Here is an 18,263-nt window from a genome sequence, read left to right as displayed (position 1 = left end):
TAATTCTTACTATGGAAATCTCACAAATGTTATCCAGCCCCATGAAATGTACTCTCATACCAATAGTAAAATCATCAAAACTGACACATTCAAATTTTCTATCAATCATTGTTTATGAATATTCACTGTCTTTGGGTCACCTTTCATTTACTTTACCCTCAAGCTAGTATTACGTAAGTGGTGAAAAAAGACAAAGATCCAGTGCAATGTGGATCCTACAGGCCTATATCACAACGAAATGCAGATTAGAAAATATTAGCCAATTTACTTGCACTTTGCAGCAGACTGTCCTGCCAAGCATTATATCTCATGATCAGACAGGTTTTTCAACATAGTTGCACTTTTTTCAATATTTGGCGGTTAATGTTTTTAACGTGATATACACCCCCACCTAGTCAGCCTCAGAATATGTTTTAACTGTGGCTGCAGAAAAGGCTTTCGATAGGGTTGAATGGAGCTATATGTTTAAGAATCTGGAACATTTTGGATTTGGGGATACCTTAATTCCCTGGATTATTATATTGTGATCCCAAGGCTAGGATTTTGACTAATAATGCAATTTCTGAGCCTTGAAGTTATTCTGTGGAACACGACAAGTGTGCCCCTTCAGGGCTCTGGTTTTTGTTTCGGCACTCGAACCCCTTGCTGTAGCCATCAGATCAATTTATAACAGGAATAACCAGAGGAGGCTTAGAACACAGGGTTTCGTTGTATGCTGATGATTTCCCACATGTGCTAAGACAAGGTTACAAGGATGTGGCAGTTGTTCAGACGATAAATTAAGTTAATAATTTCATTTCGTTTTTATTTTGGATTAACCCCTTGAGATGAACCATTTCATTGTAGAGGGGGTCCAAAACTCAAATCACAACAAAACACACACACAATACATCTCTGCCCACAGTTACCCACCCCTCCCCAAACACCCCCAAACACATTCAGATGTAATTCTCCGCAATGTATGGCAATCTAACAGAACTAAAATCTTACAAAGTAAAAAGGGGGAAAAATTTGAGGAGGCAAACCAGCCACAGATTGTAATACAGTAATCCCTCGCTGTATCGAGGTTCATCTTTCACGGGTTCGCTGCTTCATGGATTTTTTAGAGTGTGGATATTTTTTACAGCACATTGTGCTCTGAATCCTGATTGGCTCAGGGGCTTTACTGTTGTCTCAAAATAAAATATTGACGCTGTACTGTATTGGTTTTTTACTTGTCATTATTACAAAAGGCAAGAGGATCCAAAAGCTTGCTTTCATCTCTCCTGTGTCTCTCCCGCGGGTGCGCTCAGCTCAGCACACACACAAACATGCTAGTAAGCACATTAATTGACAGCTTGGTCTCTGTGAGCCAATCGCGTGACTCGTAGGCGTGCCGAGAGGAAACGCACACGTCTGTGTGCCTACCGAGAGCAACGGAGAAATGCACAGCTTTGGAAATCTGACTTTTACCTAGATTTCTTTTGTAATAAATTGAAATTTCAAGTGTATTGTTATGATATAAAAGGCTTCACTTTAACTCGATGTCCGGGCATATCCGTTTATAAAAATCTTCTTGCTCAGAAAAAGAAAGAGCTCAACAACTACTCATAACAATGTGCGGGTTCAGGACGAAGAGGCATAGCTGGGACTGTGAAATATGCGAGTGACAATGTTTCCAACTTTGTATTACTATATTAAAATGATTGTTTTAAACAAATTTGGGGCTTTAAAACAGATTTTGACTTTTGGTTTTATTCTGTAGTTTAGTATTGCATGGTAAAATAATAAAAATAAATAAATAAAGCTGGCTACTTCATGGATTTCACTTTGCGCGTGTTATTTTTGGAATGTAACCCCCACGATAAACGAGGGATTACTATATACAAATGTCTCTTCGGAAACAGGGGCAAGTGCACAATGAGCTAAAATAAATTAAAATTATTGACTTAAATGAATAAAAGGAGCTAACAGATCTAATACAATCTGCTAGGCTATCCCAATCAAACGTTTTGCAGCAGACGGGCACGTCGAACAATTGCCTTCTTAGGTATGTGAACATTTAATGAAAGAGTTGCTGTTTCTTAGGTTATATTTTATATTTTGAGGATTAAGGTATTGCTTCAAATGAAGCGGAAAAGAAATAACACTTAAAAGATAAACTGCAGCCAATGAAAGTAGCATCTATATTTAGGTGTGAACCAGTCAAGCAGATCATACAAAACACAATGATGTGTCATGTAAGAGCATCTCAAGATGAATTTAGCAAGGCTATTATAATCTTGAGATCTTAAGAACACGATTCCAGTCCAGCAGAGATTTTGTTTTATAAAAAGGATCAGTCCTAGTGGGTTCTGTTATAAATTGAGTAAAATTTCCACTGCCAAAGATATTACAGTCTTCAGAGCATGAGCGAGCCAGTTATTATTGAAGTCACCTAATATAATTATTTCATCTTTGGTCAAGTGAATTAATAGTAGACAGGATACATTTTGTAGACTCAGCAGTAGCATTACCAATGGTAATATCTTTGTTTTCGTGGAAACTAACAAATATACATTCAAAGTGAACAGGTGTTCGATGATCTATTTCTCCAGCTGTGACCAGGGCCGTCTTATCCCTGTATAAGAACAAGAGTAAACAATTAAAGACAATAAAATGACAATCATTCATTAAAGAAAAGTCAACTCTCCAGCACGCCTTTCGACCCTCATGAGAAGAAATGGTTAAGACAGGCATGTCCAAACCCAGTCCTCGAGGGCCGCCATATTGCATGTTTTTGAAGTCGCTATTGTAGCGCCTCTGCTGTCAGGCAGGGCTAGGAAGCCTACTGGGCCAGTTCTAGGTTCGCGGAGTGGCAGTGAGACAACAGAGAGGGAGTAAAGGTTAAAATAAAGAGTCGGCAGTTTAATAAACAATCCTAATCATCAACAAATGATCAACAAACAAGACACTGTACACTGCGAACAGCAATATATATATATATATATATATATATATATATATATATATATATATATATATATATATATATATATATATATATATATATATAATTGTCCTATTTTAGTCCTATTTTCTCTTTTAACAGTTATTTATGTGTTGTCCACTAATGGCTACTATAATTTGGAATGTGAGTATAGCACCCCTTTAAGATTTAGGTACCAATGCTGATATAACCAAACCAAACCATACAACATTCAACAGTCAAATAAATCAATATAGGTTACAAAACAAAATAACATTGTCTGAATAGTTCAGTTCAGTTCGGTGGTAAATCTTAACTTGATTTGTCTTATCTCATCTGAATTTACACTGTTGCGGTGAAAGAATTGTGTAAGCACTGAGAGCTGTTGACTGTCTATTAGTCACTTTACTGACTGCAATCAGGGGACAGGTGTGCCCTGGTTCAATGAGGCTGTCTATCAGGGTGTGGTGTTGCCACTTCCTCCATGGGGGAGGGACAGTTTGGTTTTATTTCTTTTCCCTTTTTGTTTTATTTATTCATTATACTTACTGGGGTTACACTATCCTCCTAACACAGCTGATTCAAATGATCAGCTCTTCAGCAAGGTCAGCAGAAGCCTAATAATGATCCTGATCATTTGAATCAGCTGCATTGGATAACAAAAACATCCAAAACATGCAGGATTGTGGCTCTCCAGGACCACGTTTGGACATGCCTCTGTTAAGATTATAGATGAATGGATGAATTAAGAAACAAACTTCACCCATCTCAGCGCATGGCCATTTTGCCACTTGCTGTCATGGCTCAACTTGCACACATCACATGACAACACTTGGAAAGCAAGTAAGCTGTGATAACATAAATCCTGAGCAATTGTAATGTCATTTCCAGCTGACAGCAAGTGGCAAAATGGCCATCCCTTGAGATGATTGTTGTTTGATTCCTAATTCATATTCCACAAATGTAATGTTAATCAGAATGCTGTGTTTTGACTAATAAGAGTGCTTGGAGCTTATTATTGTAAAGAAATTGTTTGGTGTGACTTTCGCTATATATAACAGTAATTTGTAAAAGTAATAGAATATTCTTGTCATGGTTTGTTGGATTCTGGGTTGTGGGTTTATTTTGAGGGGTTCTTTTCTGTTTACTTATATAGTTCCTGCTTCTGCCCCTTTCATGTCTCCCTGCGTTAGTTTTGATTTCCGCGTTACCTGCTCCTCGCGTGTCCTCCAATCCGCTCCCTTTGCCTGTTGTTCCCTGCCTAGCTGCCGTTGCGTTAGTCTGATTAGTGTGTGAATGTATTTAAAACGAGTTTTTGTTTCAGCCTGTGTCGGGTCATTGTCATATTATCGTATGGTCGTGGCTCTCCCGTCGTCCGTCCGCCCCGTGTTTTCCTGCCAGCCTGCCCTTAGTGTTTGTTTTCTGTTTTGCCAGCCTGCCTGCGCCCTTAGTTAGAGTTTTTGCCATCTTGTTTTCATCACTTTTGTTCCTGTTGCCCGTTCCTATAAATATGGATTACATGAAGCCCCTGCATCGAAGCCTCCCTGCTTTTGGGTCCTCCACCTCCGCTACCACGCCTGCCCACATACCCGCCGCGCACCCCCGTGACAATTCTACCCTTTTGCAGTTGTGAAGAAGAACGCTTTAGCGGCATTTCCTCCCTCGAAGAAGCAGATAATCTATTCCGAATGTTTGCTGAAAACAAAAAGTAAAACTGGATCAACTATTCAGATAGATACATGTCATTAATGAAATTGCATTACTTATTATACACATTATAATACAAACTTTACCTTCATGACTTGTTGAGGGCTCTTCGTCATCCGCGATGACATCGGCTTCCAACTCATGAAATTCCTCCTCAGCTGTTTGAAAATGATAAAAAAAAAGTGTTATGCAAGAAATTATTTTGTCTAACATGTACACTGTCTTGAAATATGTTATGCTGTACTTACTGTTAAGGTTTGGTGTCAAGTCATCCAGAGTCTTGCCTATGTGTTTTTCAATTCCACTTTGCAGCGCAAAAAGGAGTTTGTTTATTTTTGTCATTTGAAGTGTTTCTTCAGGCAGGCGGTAGTATTCTCCGTGGACTTCAATATTATAGCCCATGAACGTTGCCAGCTGATCCAGTTCATTTGTTTGAAGATTGAGGAGTTGTGAAATTGTCGCTACATGTTTTCTTAGCTTAGTAGAGGTTATGTTTTTGGGGTTTTTGGCTCCACAAGACTCTGTAAAACGTTTTAAACAATCACACCCACGAATGTTTTCTTGAGAGCCAAAGTAAGGGCAGGCAAAAATGAAAGGATTGGTTGAAGAAACTCCAACTTTCTTTCTTGTCTTAATTAAAATTTGCACGGAATTGTTTACATTCCTGGTGAAGAGAACTGGTACTTTGCGTCCTCTTTTACCCCGAATTTCAACTCTGGTGAGATTCTTATAAATTTTCTTTTCCAAGGGAGACAGGCACTCAAGAATTTCATCCTGCATTCCACTTCGGTTCTTCTGAAGGTAAGATTGTACTTCCATTATTGAAACTTCTCCTTCATGACATCGATTAAACAATATCAGCTGGGTAAGTGTCACCTGGGAAAGCTCACTCCATGCCTTTAAGGAAGGACTTTCAATTAGTGCCTTTTTGTGAACCTCTTCCAGGTTTTTTAAGTGGTCATGGAGTTTCTTGATGTCCTGTGATAGAGGAAGGGGTTGTGGTGTGTTCCATATTTTTTTATTTTTTTATTTAATGTCTTCAGTGCATTGGAGGACACATGTGAAGTCCATTCCATTGCAATTAACTCAGAGTTCTTTGGAATTTTAGTCAGAGCATTATCGTGATTACATATTGCTTCTTCTCGCAGTATGATTGACACGTTTGAGTGAATGGTGCAGTTTGAGTGCCATTGAAGGAGTCGTAAATCGTTTTGTGGATTCGTCAAATCCAGTCATGGTTTTGACTGCATTCAAAAGACTATTAAACTTACCAGGATTTATCAAGTCCCTCAAAAACATTATGTCCTGGTCAATTTTCCTGGCTGTTATCAGTAGTCTGCCCAGCTCCCTCATTTTATTTCTGATGTCTACCCTGCGTCGTCCCACTTCTCCATTTTCTTTAAACATCTTCTCACCAAAGGCAATTATAAGCATGTCCGATTTCACAGTTTGAGTGATAGTGTCGTAAGTCATGCCCCCCGAGAACTTTCTTCATTCCGCTGGAAATTGATGTGTTTGAGGGCAACGTCAGAGGCCGTTGCTTGGACCTTCCTATTCACTAATCTATCCTTGGTCACATTCAGTTTGCAGCGCTTGTGATGTCTCCAGAGGTCCGTCTTGACATACATTGCATAGCAGAACTCACAAGGCAGGTAGTCTGCTTCAGTTGATGTGTGAACTGCTTGCCTTTTAGGTACAATTATTCCTTTTCCAGAAGAAAGAACCGAACAGTTGTGGTGGTAGTTCCCCATATTAACCACTTTGCTTAGTAGCAGTTTGTATGTAGATGTCCCTTGTATGTGAGAAAGTGCCTTTGCCACATCAGTCTTATCGGCGTGCACCTGCTTGAGATGTCTTGTGAGTTTTGAATAAGGCTTCTCACAATAAAGGCAGACATTTTTCTTATCATATACTCTCTGAGAAGATGTGTTTGAGGACGTTTTCACCTCAATACAATCTTGGGATTTTCTTTTACATGTGTCAGTTATCGCATCAAACAACTGGGCAACTGTCTTCTTTGGAACTACGACTTCATTGTTATCTTCTTCGTTAACTCCATCCACTTCTTCTTCTTCATCTATTTGTTCTTCGTCTTCTTGTTCTTGTTCTTTCTCTTCATTGTTTTCTTCTTCTACGTTTACGCCATCCACTTCTTCTTCATCTATTTCTTCTTCGTCTTCTTGTTCTTTCTCTTCCTTTTTTTTCTTCCTGGTACACCTCCTTTTCTTCAGACATTTCCAAGAAAGGAGAAACCTGTTGGTCAGAAATGTTATGAATCAGAAATGTTTTCTTAAGAGCTACATTTCTCTCAAAAAAAACAGGAATACATCAACAACATTACATTAACATTAATAACATAATATGATTAATTGCAAAGGGCTCTATATGCCTACCATATCCGAAGATCTTTCTTCACTAAGAAAGCTTGATTCCACCTGGTCACTCCTCATCTCTGAATTATTGTTGTTTCCATGATCAAAACACTCTGAGGTAGCAATCTTCTCTTATGAGTGTTCACAACTATTTGCTGTTTTTGTCTTAACCTGTAACACACGAAGAAAACATTAATAGTTAAACACATGACAGAAATAAATTACCCATACCATCATAATTTGCCCTGAAAGTTATTTTGGAAAAATTTAGGTTGTGCAGTCTTGTGGTTTATAGACATTTGACAAGGACACAATGCCTTTTCAAATGGAATGTGGATAAAACCTCTAAATGCTCTGAAAGTACCTTAAATGATTAGATAGAAGGTAATGGTTTTATACATGTTTATCTTGTCTCTTGCAGCAATTCTGCCATTGGCTCAGTTAACTTCACAGAATATGGTAACAGAACAGAAATGTTCAAATGACATTATAAACACAGAAGTGTAGTTAGTGATATTTGTCGCCATGGGAAGTTATCGTTTCCGTAGTTAAACACAATTTCTTCTCCTGGATTTATTTTTGTGATAGCAAATGAACACAGGTGAGGGCATTTCTGTTCATCCAATATCTGTTGTGGACAAAACAATATTATTATTATTATTATTATTATATTTATTACTATTTTGCCATTTCATACAAAATTTGGAATCTAATCTGTCAAGATGATGTTTATTATAAGTGCATTGAGTTTACTTAAAATGATGTGGCTCATACTTACAACTTTAATTTTACTGTTTGGCTTGATGTGATCATCATTGATGAATCTTCCCAGTCTTTCAGTATCCCTGGTGCCATCAACACTATGCATTAAAAGAAGATTTTGATTAGAAAAAAAAAAAAAAACATAACCGAATCATGTGGAATTGGGAAGACTATTTCTTTGTACTTACCACAAAGCCTGCCACTTAAAGGAACAGAAATACAAGAAAGGTGCCTTTTTGTCTGAGTACTTCTTGTAGCCTGCTTCTCCTTGTGAGCCAGTAATGTGTTCACCAACATACTCAAGCAAGAATTCTCCGGCCTGGATGGTTTTAGTGACAAATATTCCATAGCCTGGCAAAAAAAAAAAAAAAAAAAAAAACTTTTGTCAAAAGTATGGATGGGTGGATGGAGATAAACACAAGCTCCTATAACCCAAGTTCCCTGTTGGCTTGCAAGATGTGACAACAGGGAATAGATACCCTGTTGGATGGTGAGTTATGATGCTCACACTTAAAACAATCTGAGCTTAAGAGATGTTTACAAATTTGAAACTATCATCAACTGCAAAATTGGGGGACTGCACAGAACCCAGGACCGGTGACCATAGTCTTTTTCGAGAAAACGCAATTTCCCAAGAGTGATAAAACTCTGTCTGTTCTACTGCTAGAAGGGCATTATTACCGAATAAAATTAATGTAAGGTTTCTTGGGGTACGTTAATTTCTGCTTTTACTGTTACAAAGGCTTTCAAAACCTAGCAAATCATTCATGTGAGTCATATTGTTGTAAATGTCATGACCCCGCATGCAAAGAAAGGCCGCGGCAGTCAATACACTGTAAGGATTGTAACAAAATATCCATGAATGAAATCAGCTTTGCAAAACATAAAACAGCTACGGCCGATCAACCCCACTCAATTGTGAATTATGGAAATTTTGTACAGAATGTTACTTGAAGTACTACGTCAAACGTGGTGGGGGCGGTGCTAAACATAAATGTCCCCAAATCAAATGTCAAGTGTGCGGTGCAGCATTATCTAGCGATAAGGGGGAGAAATTGCTGAATCCACACCCATCCATACAACCATTGAAACCCGAACCCCCTTGCAATCAGATAATCTATTATGACTTTTGTAATGATAAACTGGCTGTTGCACTGATGCAAGCAGCATTTTTTCATGTCCTCCAGCTGCTCCAGGAGCCATGCCGGCTCCCTATTGTCTATGCATAGCCATGGGGATTGAATCATGAGACCCGCCACGACTCAGCAACAACTTTTCAATAAAAGGCTGCAGCCTGAGAGCTCGTGGAGAGAGACTTTGCAACGAGGCCGACACACAGTCACACTCTCCTTCGAGCTCTCCCCACTGCAGTGGTAAAACTAAATCTCTGACTCCTTTGTTATTATTTACACCTCTCCTTGGGTCATTTGTGGGGTATCGAGCCCACTCTCAAACCCAACATTTCTCTGGTGCCAAAACCCAGGATCCAAAGACCTGGATATCTGGATCGACGTGGGATCAGCGGCCAAAAGCCTGTCGACAGCATCCTCCATTGAAGGATCAGCCACCTAGGGTTGGTCCTGCAGCAAGCTGGATCTCCAGTGACGGGTCCCAACGAACCAGGGGAGGTGTTTTAAGGTAAGAGTTTTAATATAATCTTAACATACGCTAGACCCGATATTGCGTAAGTTGCTGTTGCTAAATAGGTGGCCCGGGTCACGCAATGAGTCAGGGACTCACTAGATCAGGGATCTAGCGGCAAATATTGTGTTTAATCGGAGTCAGGGACTCCGTATGTCAGGGACCTAAAAAGCGAAAGACTAAACCAATAATTTAATCAGAATCAGGGACTCCGTAGGTCAGGGACCTACAAAGCGAAAGATTAAACTATACTTACTGATCCAGGATCAGTCAATGAAGGGTTTACGTGTGTATAGTGGAGTCAGAGCTGCGGAATAAATATTTAAAAACAAACTAATCATTATTAATAGAGTATATCAAAAGTGAATTGAGTAACAAACCAGGTAATAATTGTGGAAAAAGAAAAAGTGAGTGAGAAATAAAATAAGTAAAATGGCCAAAATGCAACTAAAATTATAAAAGGACATCCGGATGTCAAATTTATGCAAAAATGTAAACTGGGAAGTTGTTGTTATTTAGAAGAATGGGTGAAGAGGTATGAGTTTAATCCGACTTTAAAAGAAAGAGGAAATGTGCGCAAGTTGAAAGAAAAGTTGAGGGAGAAAAAAGTGAAGGCAAGAAGCAAAGAGAAAGAGCAACTTGAAGATCAGTTGAGCGTGTTGAATATGTGGGGGTGCGAGGAGAATCGAAGATATGAAGGAAAAAGAAAAAAAAAGACAACTGGCAGGAAGTGTTCCACCGACAGCTCAACGGCAATTGCAGACAAAAGGAGGAAGTGAGGAGCCAGCGGACAAAGCCCCACCTCCATGCCATGCAACAGGAGGGGAGCCGATTGCTGACACAACAATAAATTTTCCACCTCTCTCTCCCAAAAACCACACCCGCTCCAGGGGCCCACCTACTGCTGCCAGCATTTACCCATCCCTTCAACAACAACCAACTATGGAGGCACAGCTCCCTCTTGTGAACAAAGCAGAGAATACACCACCAGCCGAAACATTTCCAATGTATGCTGTGGCAAATACGAGATATAGCATAGACCATGACAACTGACCAACAATATTGGTGCCCAGACCATGGACCCCAACTGAGTGTGCTGATGTGTGCAGAGGCCTTGGAGATCCAGAAGCCAATCCCAGTGAATGGTGCACAAACTTCCGGGACCTCCGAAGTTCATATCACCTAAATGGCGTTGAAGTTGAAACTGCATTCAAGCTCTCTTTAAAACACTCTCTTTTTAAAACACTTTTCTACCTTGGGTACTCAAAGCGCTTTACACTAACTAGTCATTTACCTACTGATGACGCAACATCAGGAGCAATTAGGGATTCAGTGTCTTGCTCAAGGACACTTGGACATGGTCATGATGGTTGGGGATCAAACCCACAGTCCCTCAGCTGAGAGACAACCACTCTACCACCGAGCCATGCCGCCCCATTGTCAATGGTCTTTACCCCACGTCTGCGTTTCGATACTGGCTTCGTTTTACTCGGTTGTCTGCATCTTTTAACCCCTTTCAAATGCCTCCCGGCAGGTTTTCTGACAGCCCTCCTAGCCATCACCATTAGACCTGAGCCCTCTTGTGGGTCACTCCGGCGTTGCACAAGTTCTATCACACGCCCCGCTACGTCACTAACGATACTTTTTGCAGCTGTCTGTAGATGTAGCTTGGCCACACTGAAACCTTTTTTCACTAACGGCATCACAAAGCGAAATAATTTGGCAAAAATAGACCCCAAACCTCTACCATATTGAACAGGTGTACCATGAAACCCAAGGTACCCTTCCCCCACCTGCGATTCATAGTTGATGAAACGATGCAGATCCGGATGTGAATGTAGCGCCACCATGTTTTACATGGGTTTAAAATGCAGTGTCACAATAACTTTCCAGTATGCAAAATCAAGAGTCTGGTTTTGACCCATCTTGATTTGGATTTCTATGTCCTCGAGATCAGTGACCCCCGAGGTCGTGGACCGGTACCGGTCTGTGGGTCATTTGGTACCGGGCAGCACACAAAGAAAAAATCATTTTCATTATTTTCGTTTGATTTATTATCCGAGTTTTAAAGATATTTCATTTTGAAAAGTGGATTCTCTCTGTTAAAACCGTCTCACTTGACGCATGTCAAGTCCTCATAAGTCACGTGATACATCCAGCTAAATTCAACCCCAAGATAGCAAAATGAGCAAAAAACAAACTTCTTTCAAAAGTTTCTTTACAAAGGGGAAACAGTCTAATGAAGGGGACAGAAGAGGAGCCTGCACCTGCTAAAAAAGGGAAAGCTGCCTTTAACAGACAGTATCAAGAATCCTATTTAAGATATGGATTTATCGCCATGGGTGATTCGGTGTACCAAGCCCGATGTGCATAATATGCGGTGACTGGCTGTCTAATGAGGCGATGAAGCCTTTCAAAACTGGTTCGCCATTTGGAGACCAAGCACCCTGCAGTAAAAGACAAACCTTTGGAGTATTTTCAAAGGAAAAAACGTGAACATGAAGGGCAGAAGCAGTTACTGAGGGCCACCACATCAACAAATGCGAGTGCACTGAGAGCATCATATTTGGTGGCTAGCCGTATTGCTAAGGCCAAGAAGCCATTCACGATTGGTGAAGACCTTATCCTACCCGCCGCCAAAGACATTTGCCTTGAACTTCTATGAGAGCCTGCTGTTAAAGAAATTGCACAGGTGCCTCTTTCAGAGAGCACTGTCACTCGGCGCAATGAGGAAATAGCAGAGGACATTGAGACACAGCTGATGGAGAGAATTAATAATTCACCATGGTATGCGCTTCAAGTTGACGAGTCAACAGATATTGACAACAAGGCACTACTTCTTGTTTATGTGCGATATCTTTATCAGGGGGATACGCACGAAGATATGTCGTGTGCACTGTCATTGCCAACCAAAACTACAGGTGCAAGTCGTTAGATTATATGTCAGGAAAACTGAAATGGTCCTTTTGTGTAGGCATATGCCCGGAGCTGCGGCCGTGACTGGGTGGCTGTCTGGTTTAACTGCTCGGATCAAGGAGGTTGCACCTGATTGCGAATCTACGCATTGTGTCATTCACAGGGAAATGTTGGCAAGCCGAAAAATGCCACAGGAACTGAGAAGCTTACTGAATGATGTGGTTAAAATCATCAACCACATCAAATCACATGCTCTTAACTCGCGCCTGTTCGAACAGCTTTGTGAAGAGATGGATACGGACCACAAACGCCTTCTCTTATATACTGAGATAAGATGGTTGTCCCGAAGGAGATCGCGGGCCAGAGTATTTGAGTTACGAGAGCCACTGCAGAGATTTCTCTCTGAAAAAAGTCACCGCTGGCACCACACTTCAGTGACGAGGAATGGATCGCAAAACTGGCTTACTTGTGCGACATATTCAACCTGCTCAATGAACTGAACTTGTCACTTCAAGGGAAAATGAAAACTGTCTTCAAGTTGGCAGATAAAGTAGCTGCATTTAAAGCCAAACTGGATTTGTGGGGACGGCGTGTGAACAGAGGCGCATTTGACATGTTTCATACACTGGCGGGGATTTTGGAAGAGACTGAGCGTGCGCCTGTCCTTGCTGTCAGAAGAGTTCGAGCACTACTTCCCAACCACAAAAGATCCACGAACTGCCAAGGAATGGATCCGCAATCCATTTGTCAACAAACCAGGTGAATCCAGCATGTCAATGCGTGAAGAAGATCAACTTCTGGAGATCGCAAATGACGGCGGCCTAAAACGTCTGTTCAAGACATGAACTCTGCCGTTGTTCTGGATTAAAGTCATGGCAGAATACTCTGAGGTCGCCACAACGGCACTGAAAACCCTGTTGCCATTTCCGACATCTTATTTGTGTGAAGCAGGGTTTTCTGCAGCGATAGCAACCAAAACAAAATTATGGAGCAGGCTGCACCTAAGTAGCACACTTCGGGTTTCATTGTCTCCCATTACCCCAAGATGGGACCAGCTCGTTGGAGCAAAACAAGCTCAGGGCTCCCACTAATTCAGTGCTGCTGCGAGGAACGAGTATTTTTATGCACTTTGTTTTTGTGTTGTCTTATTTTGAAGGTATGTTTAAACGTTACCATAGAGACCAGGGTGTGTTGGGTAGAAACGATGTTGCTCATGTCATGTTCTGTTGTTGGTGCGACGTTAGGTGAACACACTAATAAAGTTGCACATGATTACACAGTGGATTTACGTTCATTATTATTATTTTTTTTATTATTATTATAAAGAAAATACCACAGTTTTTAATGCCGATCTTATCATTTTATTTTGTTTTTATCTGCTACACACCTTTAGATTGGGCCGTGAAAATATTGTCAGACAATCAACTGGTCCGCGGCAATGTGATCTCGCAATTCCCCTCAATAGTCACTGTCTGAAGCAGAGGAGCAAATGCATCTCCCACAGTCTGGTGCTGGATCAAATCCGTGTACACGTATAAATGATACCACCCGGCTTTGAGATCCACTGGATAAGGTGATGCCATCCAATTAGATTCGCAGGTGAACCATTTACCATTCTTCAAATCCAGAATGTATGCTAATGCACCCGTAAAACGGACCTTCTGATGACCATCACCTTTCCATTCAAATCTTCGGCTGTAAGTGTCGTATACGAGTGAAAGATTCAAACTGATACTGTCTCGTAAACGTGTTTCCACCTCTCTTCTTAATGTCTCAAAATCATCGTATTGCCTGTAACGGATTTTGATTTGACTCTTCGGGAAAACTTTAGCAACAGCGGTAGTAGTAACTGTTTCGCAAACAACCTTATCACAAGAGGGCACGAGGTGATCAGAATGACTCCTTTTGTCTCGTTCAACAGCCGGAGCTTTTGAATTTACTCCGTAAAAATATGCTTGATTTTCAGGAACATTGGTAAACGTATTCGGATAAGATAAGATAGTGCCACCTGCCATGCACCTTGGAGATCGAGGGCTTGCGCTAGGTTCACTCTGTACTACCCCGTTTTGTTGTTAAACAGTTTCATACTGGCGTTAAACCAGAGCGTGACAAGAAAAATGTCCTGAAGATTCGCCCCCCCCCCCCCCCCCCCCCCCCCCCCCCCATGATGGGATATACATGCGTTCACCCACTTCCTATTACTCCATGTCAGAGTTCTCACACATCGACTATCTGCGATGCCGAGACCCAGCTATTGAATTTCGACAGCCATCCTTTCCATCTGACTAGGCCACCTACCTTACACCATCTTTGAATTTTTTCGACGAAACAATCTACAGTCGGCCCCCGGTTCACGAACACCCTCTTTTACGAACATTTCGATGAACACCCTCTTTTACGAACATTTTAACTTACGAGCGTGGACCGCAGTTTTTTTGTCCCCCACTTACGCACAAACCTCCCGTCTTACGAACAAAACGACATGCCAGCCATTGTATGCATACTTGTTTTCGCTTTGCTAGGTCAAATAATTCAGAAGTTGACGCTCATCACAGCAACGTTGAACGCTATTGCTCTTACAATGTCACAGTCACTGTCTCAGTCACGGTGTCAGTCACGGAGTCAGTCACGGAGATGCTATTGGTCGGCGTCACGTCAATCACAGAAATGCCGATATGCTATTGGCCGAACGCCTTTATCTAACTTGATGGCACAGCTGGTCGGGACGGAAGGAAGGAGAGAAAATGAGTCAAAAACGGAAGGAAGGAATGTTGTGAAGACTTTGCAAACATTATCTGTTAGACATGGCTTCTGCAGGAGATAATAAAAAAATATGAAGGAGGCGCACGCATAGTTAACCTTGCTCTTGAGTATGGACGTAACCGCTCGGCAATCTTCTAAGGGCAAGACTTTTCTTGCCGGGGGACGGACCTCGCTCGACAACAAAATGGAGAGGCTTCTTCTATTATGGATTAAAGGGAAGGAAATCGCCGGTGATATGTTTTAGTTTGAGAAAAGTTCTTGTTTAAGAAAATAAATAAATTCTGCAGGTTGGTCTCTGCTCACCTCCTCTCCACTCAGCTCAAGTCACGTGCCCCAGAGGAAAATGTCATTTATCCTTTGTATATTCATGCTAAATAAATTGAGTGTGCTGTAGATTATGGTATTAATTTTAAGTATGTGTGCAAATTCGTGATGGTTTTAACTATGATTTTCACCACGCGTTGCCAGTCATTGTGTACGTACAATTGACCTCGCTTTGCTACATCAACGAAATCATTTGCTCACGCGTGACTGTGCTATTGCTCTTACAATGTCACAGTCACTGTCTCAGTGTCTCAGTCACGGTGTCAGTCACGGAAATGCCGATATGCTATTGGTCGAACGCCTTCATCTAGCTTGATGGCACAGCTGGTCGGGACGGAAGGAAGGAGAGAAAATCAGTCAAAAACGGAAGGAAGGAATGTTGTTTAAGACTTTACCAACATTATCTGTCAGACATGGCTTCTAAAATTGCTAGTGGCGGTAAAGGAAGAAGTAAGAGGATGATGACAATAGAAACGAAGCAGGAGATAATAAAAAAAAAATACGAAGGAGGCGCACGCATGGTTAACCTTGCTAGTGAGTATGGCCGTAACCGCTCGGCAATCTTCTAAGGGCAAGACTTTCCTTGCTGGGGGACGGACCTCGATCGACAACAAAATGGAGAGGCTTCTTCTATTATGGATTAAAGAGAAGGAAATCGCCGGTGATATGTTGTAGTTTGAGAAAAGTTCCCGTTTAAGAAAATAAATAAATAAATTCTGCGGGTTGGTCTCTGCTCCCCTCCGCCTCCACCCAGCTCAAGTCACGTCGCCCCAAAGGTAAATGTCATTTTTCCTTTGTGTAATTTATTTAATTTAACTGTACAGTAGATTGTTACTCATTTTTAATATGTGTATAAAGTCGTGATGTTTTTACCTAAGGTTTTAGCACGCGTTGCACGCATTCACTAATTAACATAGGTTCGGATTGCCCGTCATACGAGCAGTTCAATGGCTGGAACAACAAAGAACATCGGATTTTTGATGATCTATAGTTATGACAACATGAGTTTAGAAATTCACCAGCAAATTACAGTACTTCAGAATTTTTTAACACCACAAAAAAGTTCACTCTGGTATGTCCTGGAACTGTGATTCAATGAATATTAATGGTCATTTACCATAGGCTGATTCTTCAAAATTGGTGGGCTTGTTTATTCTCTTTCCATTACAGTTACTGGGGGTCCACTGTAAGAACCTTTATGAAATTTTACTTGAAACATGATAGAGGTATAACCCCTGCAATGCAATAACGATATCCCTCTAAACATAGCTTTCACTTCCCAAGGTGACAATAACTCCACAGCTACTGCCATTCTGCTGGGTGGGATGGGACATTTCCTCCTGTCCACTTGTAGTCCACTCACTTTGACTTCACATAGCACGTTCTCCTCATTTTGACATTCTCGCTGTTTGATTAAGAAGCACCAAGAACATCAGTTTTCACACAGCACAATTTATTCCTATCCATCCATCCATTCAATTTCTATAGCTGCTTATTCTCACAAGAGTCACAGGCTTGTTGGTGCCTATCCCACCTGGGTTCAGGCAGTAGGTGGGGACACCCTGAATTGGGTGCCAACCAATTGCAGGGCACAGAGACAAGCAACCATTCACGTACCCAATCACACCTAAGGACAATTTAGTTTGTCCAACATGCCTGTCATGCATGTATTTGAAGTGTGGGAGGAAGCTGGAGTGCCCAGAGAGAACCCACATGGGCTTGGGGAGAACATGCAAACTCCACACAGGAAGGCCGGAGCTAGGTGGATTTTAACTTGGATCTCTTTAACTGTAAGGTGGATGTGCTATTCACTGCGCTTCGAGCTGCCTTGTGGATAAATAATAGAACGGCAAATACTGTACCTGAATCTTTATGTTGCTGTGTTAGAATCAGTTAGTTCTGTCTTACTTTGTGCTGGATTCATCAAATACAGAGTTTGTTTGATGGCACTGATGAACTTGTTAATGAAAAAAGCAACTCAAAAGTAAGACAAATAACATTTTACATAAAATAAATAACAGAGAGGTGCGCTATGGAGTAGACGTGTGTGGTGGAGCTCCGCAGAACTTTTATTTAAAAACGTTTAAAAGAGTTGATTTTTATAGGTTGCTATCTTCCTTCCTGTTTTGTTTTGTTTTATTTTGGTCTAAAAGTAGGATTTTATTTTGGCACATGAGTTTAACTGATCGTAAGTGGCTGGCAAATCTTCAAAAACACGCAATGCTAACTTGCTGTCTGCGAGGCCTTGAGGCCCCAGCTCATCCCCGGAAAAAAGTGATTAACCAGGCCCTACGATGGACTGTCCAGCTGTCCTCACCACCCAAGCTTTCAAACAAGAGCTGATTTTATTGCTGCAAGATGAAATGAAGTCCAAAATTATAAAGGCGCTGGACAAGGAAATGGAGGGGCTCAGAGCGGATATAAGTCGTACGATCTGAATTACAGTCTTACCAGAGCACAGTAGCTACGGAGCTAACCATGTTGAAGGGCACCATCGGCCAGCTGGAGAGAAGATTATTGACATGCATGAATGAAGTTATCTCCCTACAACTTGAAGTGGCTCACCTCAAGACTAAAAGGGAAACATTACAGGAGAAATGCGAGGACTTGGAAGCGAGATCACAAAATAACAATATTCGAGTTGTGGGGGTGCCAGAGAGCCATGACAGTTCTGCCACCACCATAGCAGCATTGCTACAGAGGGCATTCGGGCTCACCGAGGCACCGCTGCTGGATAGATAGTCATCGTTTGTTGCTGCCGGCACCTAAGCAAGGAGATCGAACTCGCGTGATTGTGGCCCGCATGTACTTCTGCAAGACTGTGCCATCAT

At 41.3% G+C, this 18,263-nt stretch overlaps 1 protein-coding gene across 1 annotated transcript; it reads right to left on the bottom strand.

The window, feature by feature from the left end:
* Positions 1-2,142: 2,142 nt before the first annotated feature.
* On the bottom strand, positions 2,143-5,061 carry LOC148410166 (uncharacterized). Its single transcript, XM_088436655.1, has 4 exons — positions 4,903-5,061; positions 4,741-4,812; positions 4,565-4,642; positions 2,143-2,599 (listed from the first exon to the last, which is right to left on the bottom strand). Exons 1-4 carry the CDS (start codon positions 5,054-5,056, stop codon positions 2,565-2,567), a joined length of 339 nt encoding a protein of 112 aa, XP_088292781.1. The 5' UTR covers positions 5,057-5,061; the 3' UTR covers positions 2,143-2,564.
* Between the last annotated feature and the right edge of the window lie 13,202 nt (positions 5,062-18,263).

The sequence above is a fragment of the Hippichthys cyanospilos genome, chromosome 16 (genome assembly GCF_059441005.1).
Source record: "Hippichthys cyanospilos isolate Australia breed blue-spotted pipefish chromosome 16, RoL_Hcya_1.0, whole genome shotgun sequence".
Lineage (NCBI taxonomy): Eukaryota > Metazoa > Chordata > Actinopteri > Syngnathiformes > Syngnathidae > Hippichthys > Hippichthys cyanospilos.
This window is presented reverse-complemented; position numbering and strand designations above follow the sequence as displayed.

What these genes read in the sequence shown, in the direction of transcription:
- LOC148410166 (XM_088436655.1), bottom strand. Translation starts at nt 5,056, where the DNA reads ATGGGCTATAATATTGAAGTCCACGGAGAATACTACCGCCTGCCTGAA. An exon ending in CTTGACACCAAACCTTAACA is followed by an intron (nt 4,813 to 4,902) that starts GTAAGTACAGCA and finishes ATTTTCAAACAG; the next exon opens with CTGAGGAGGAATTTCATGAG. An exon ending in TTCTTCACAACTGCAAAAGG is followed by an intron (nt 2,600 to 4,564) that starts GTAGAATTGTCA and finishes GTTCTTATACAG; the next exon opens with GGATAAGACGGCCCTGGTCA.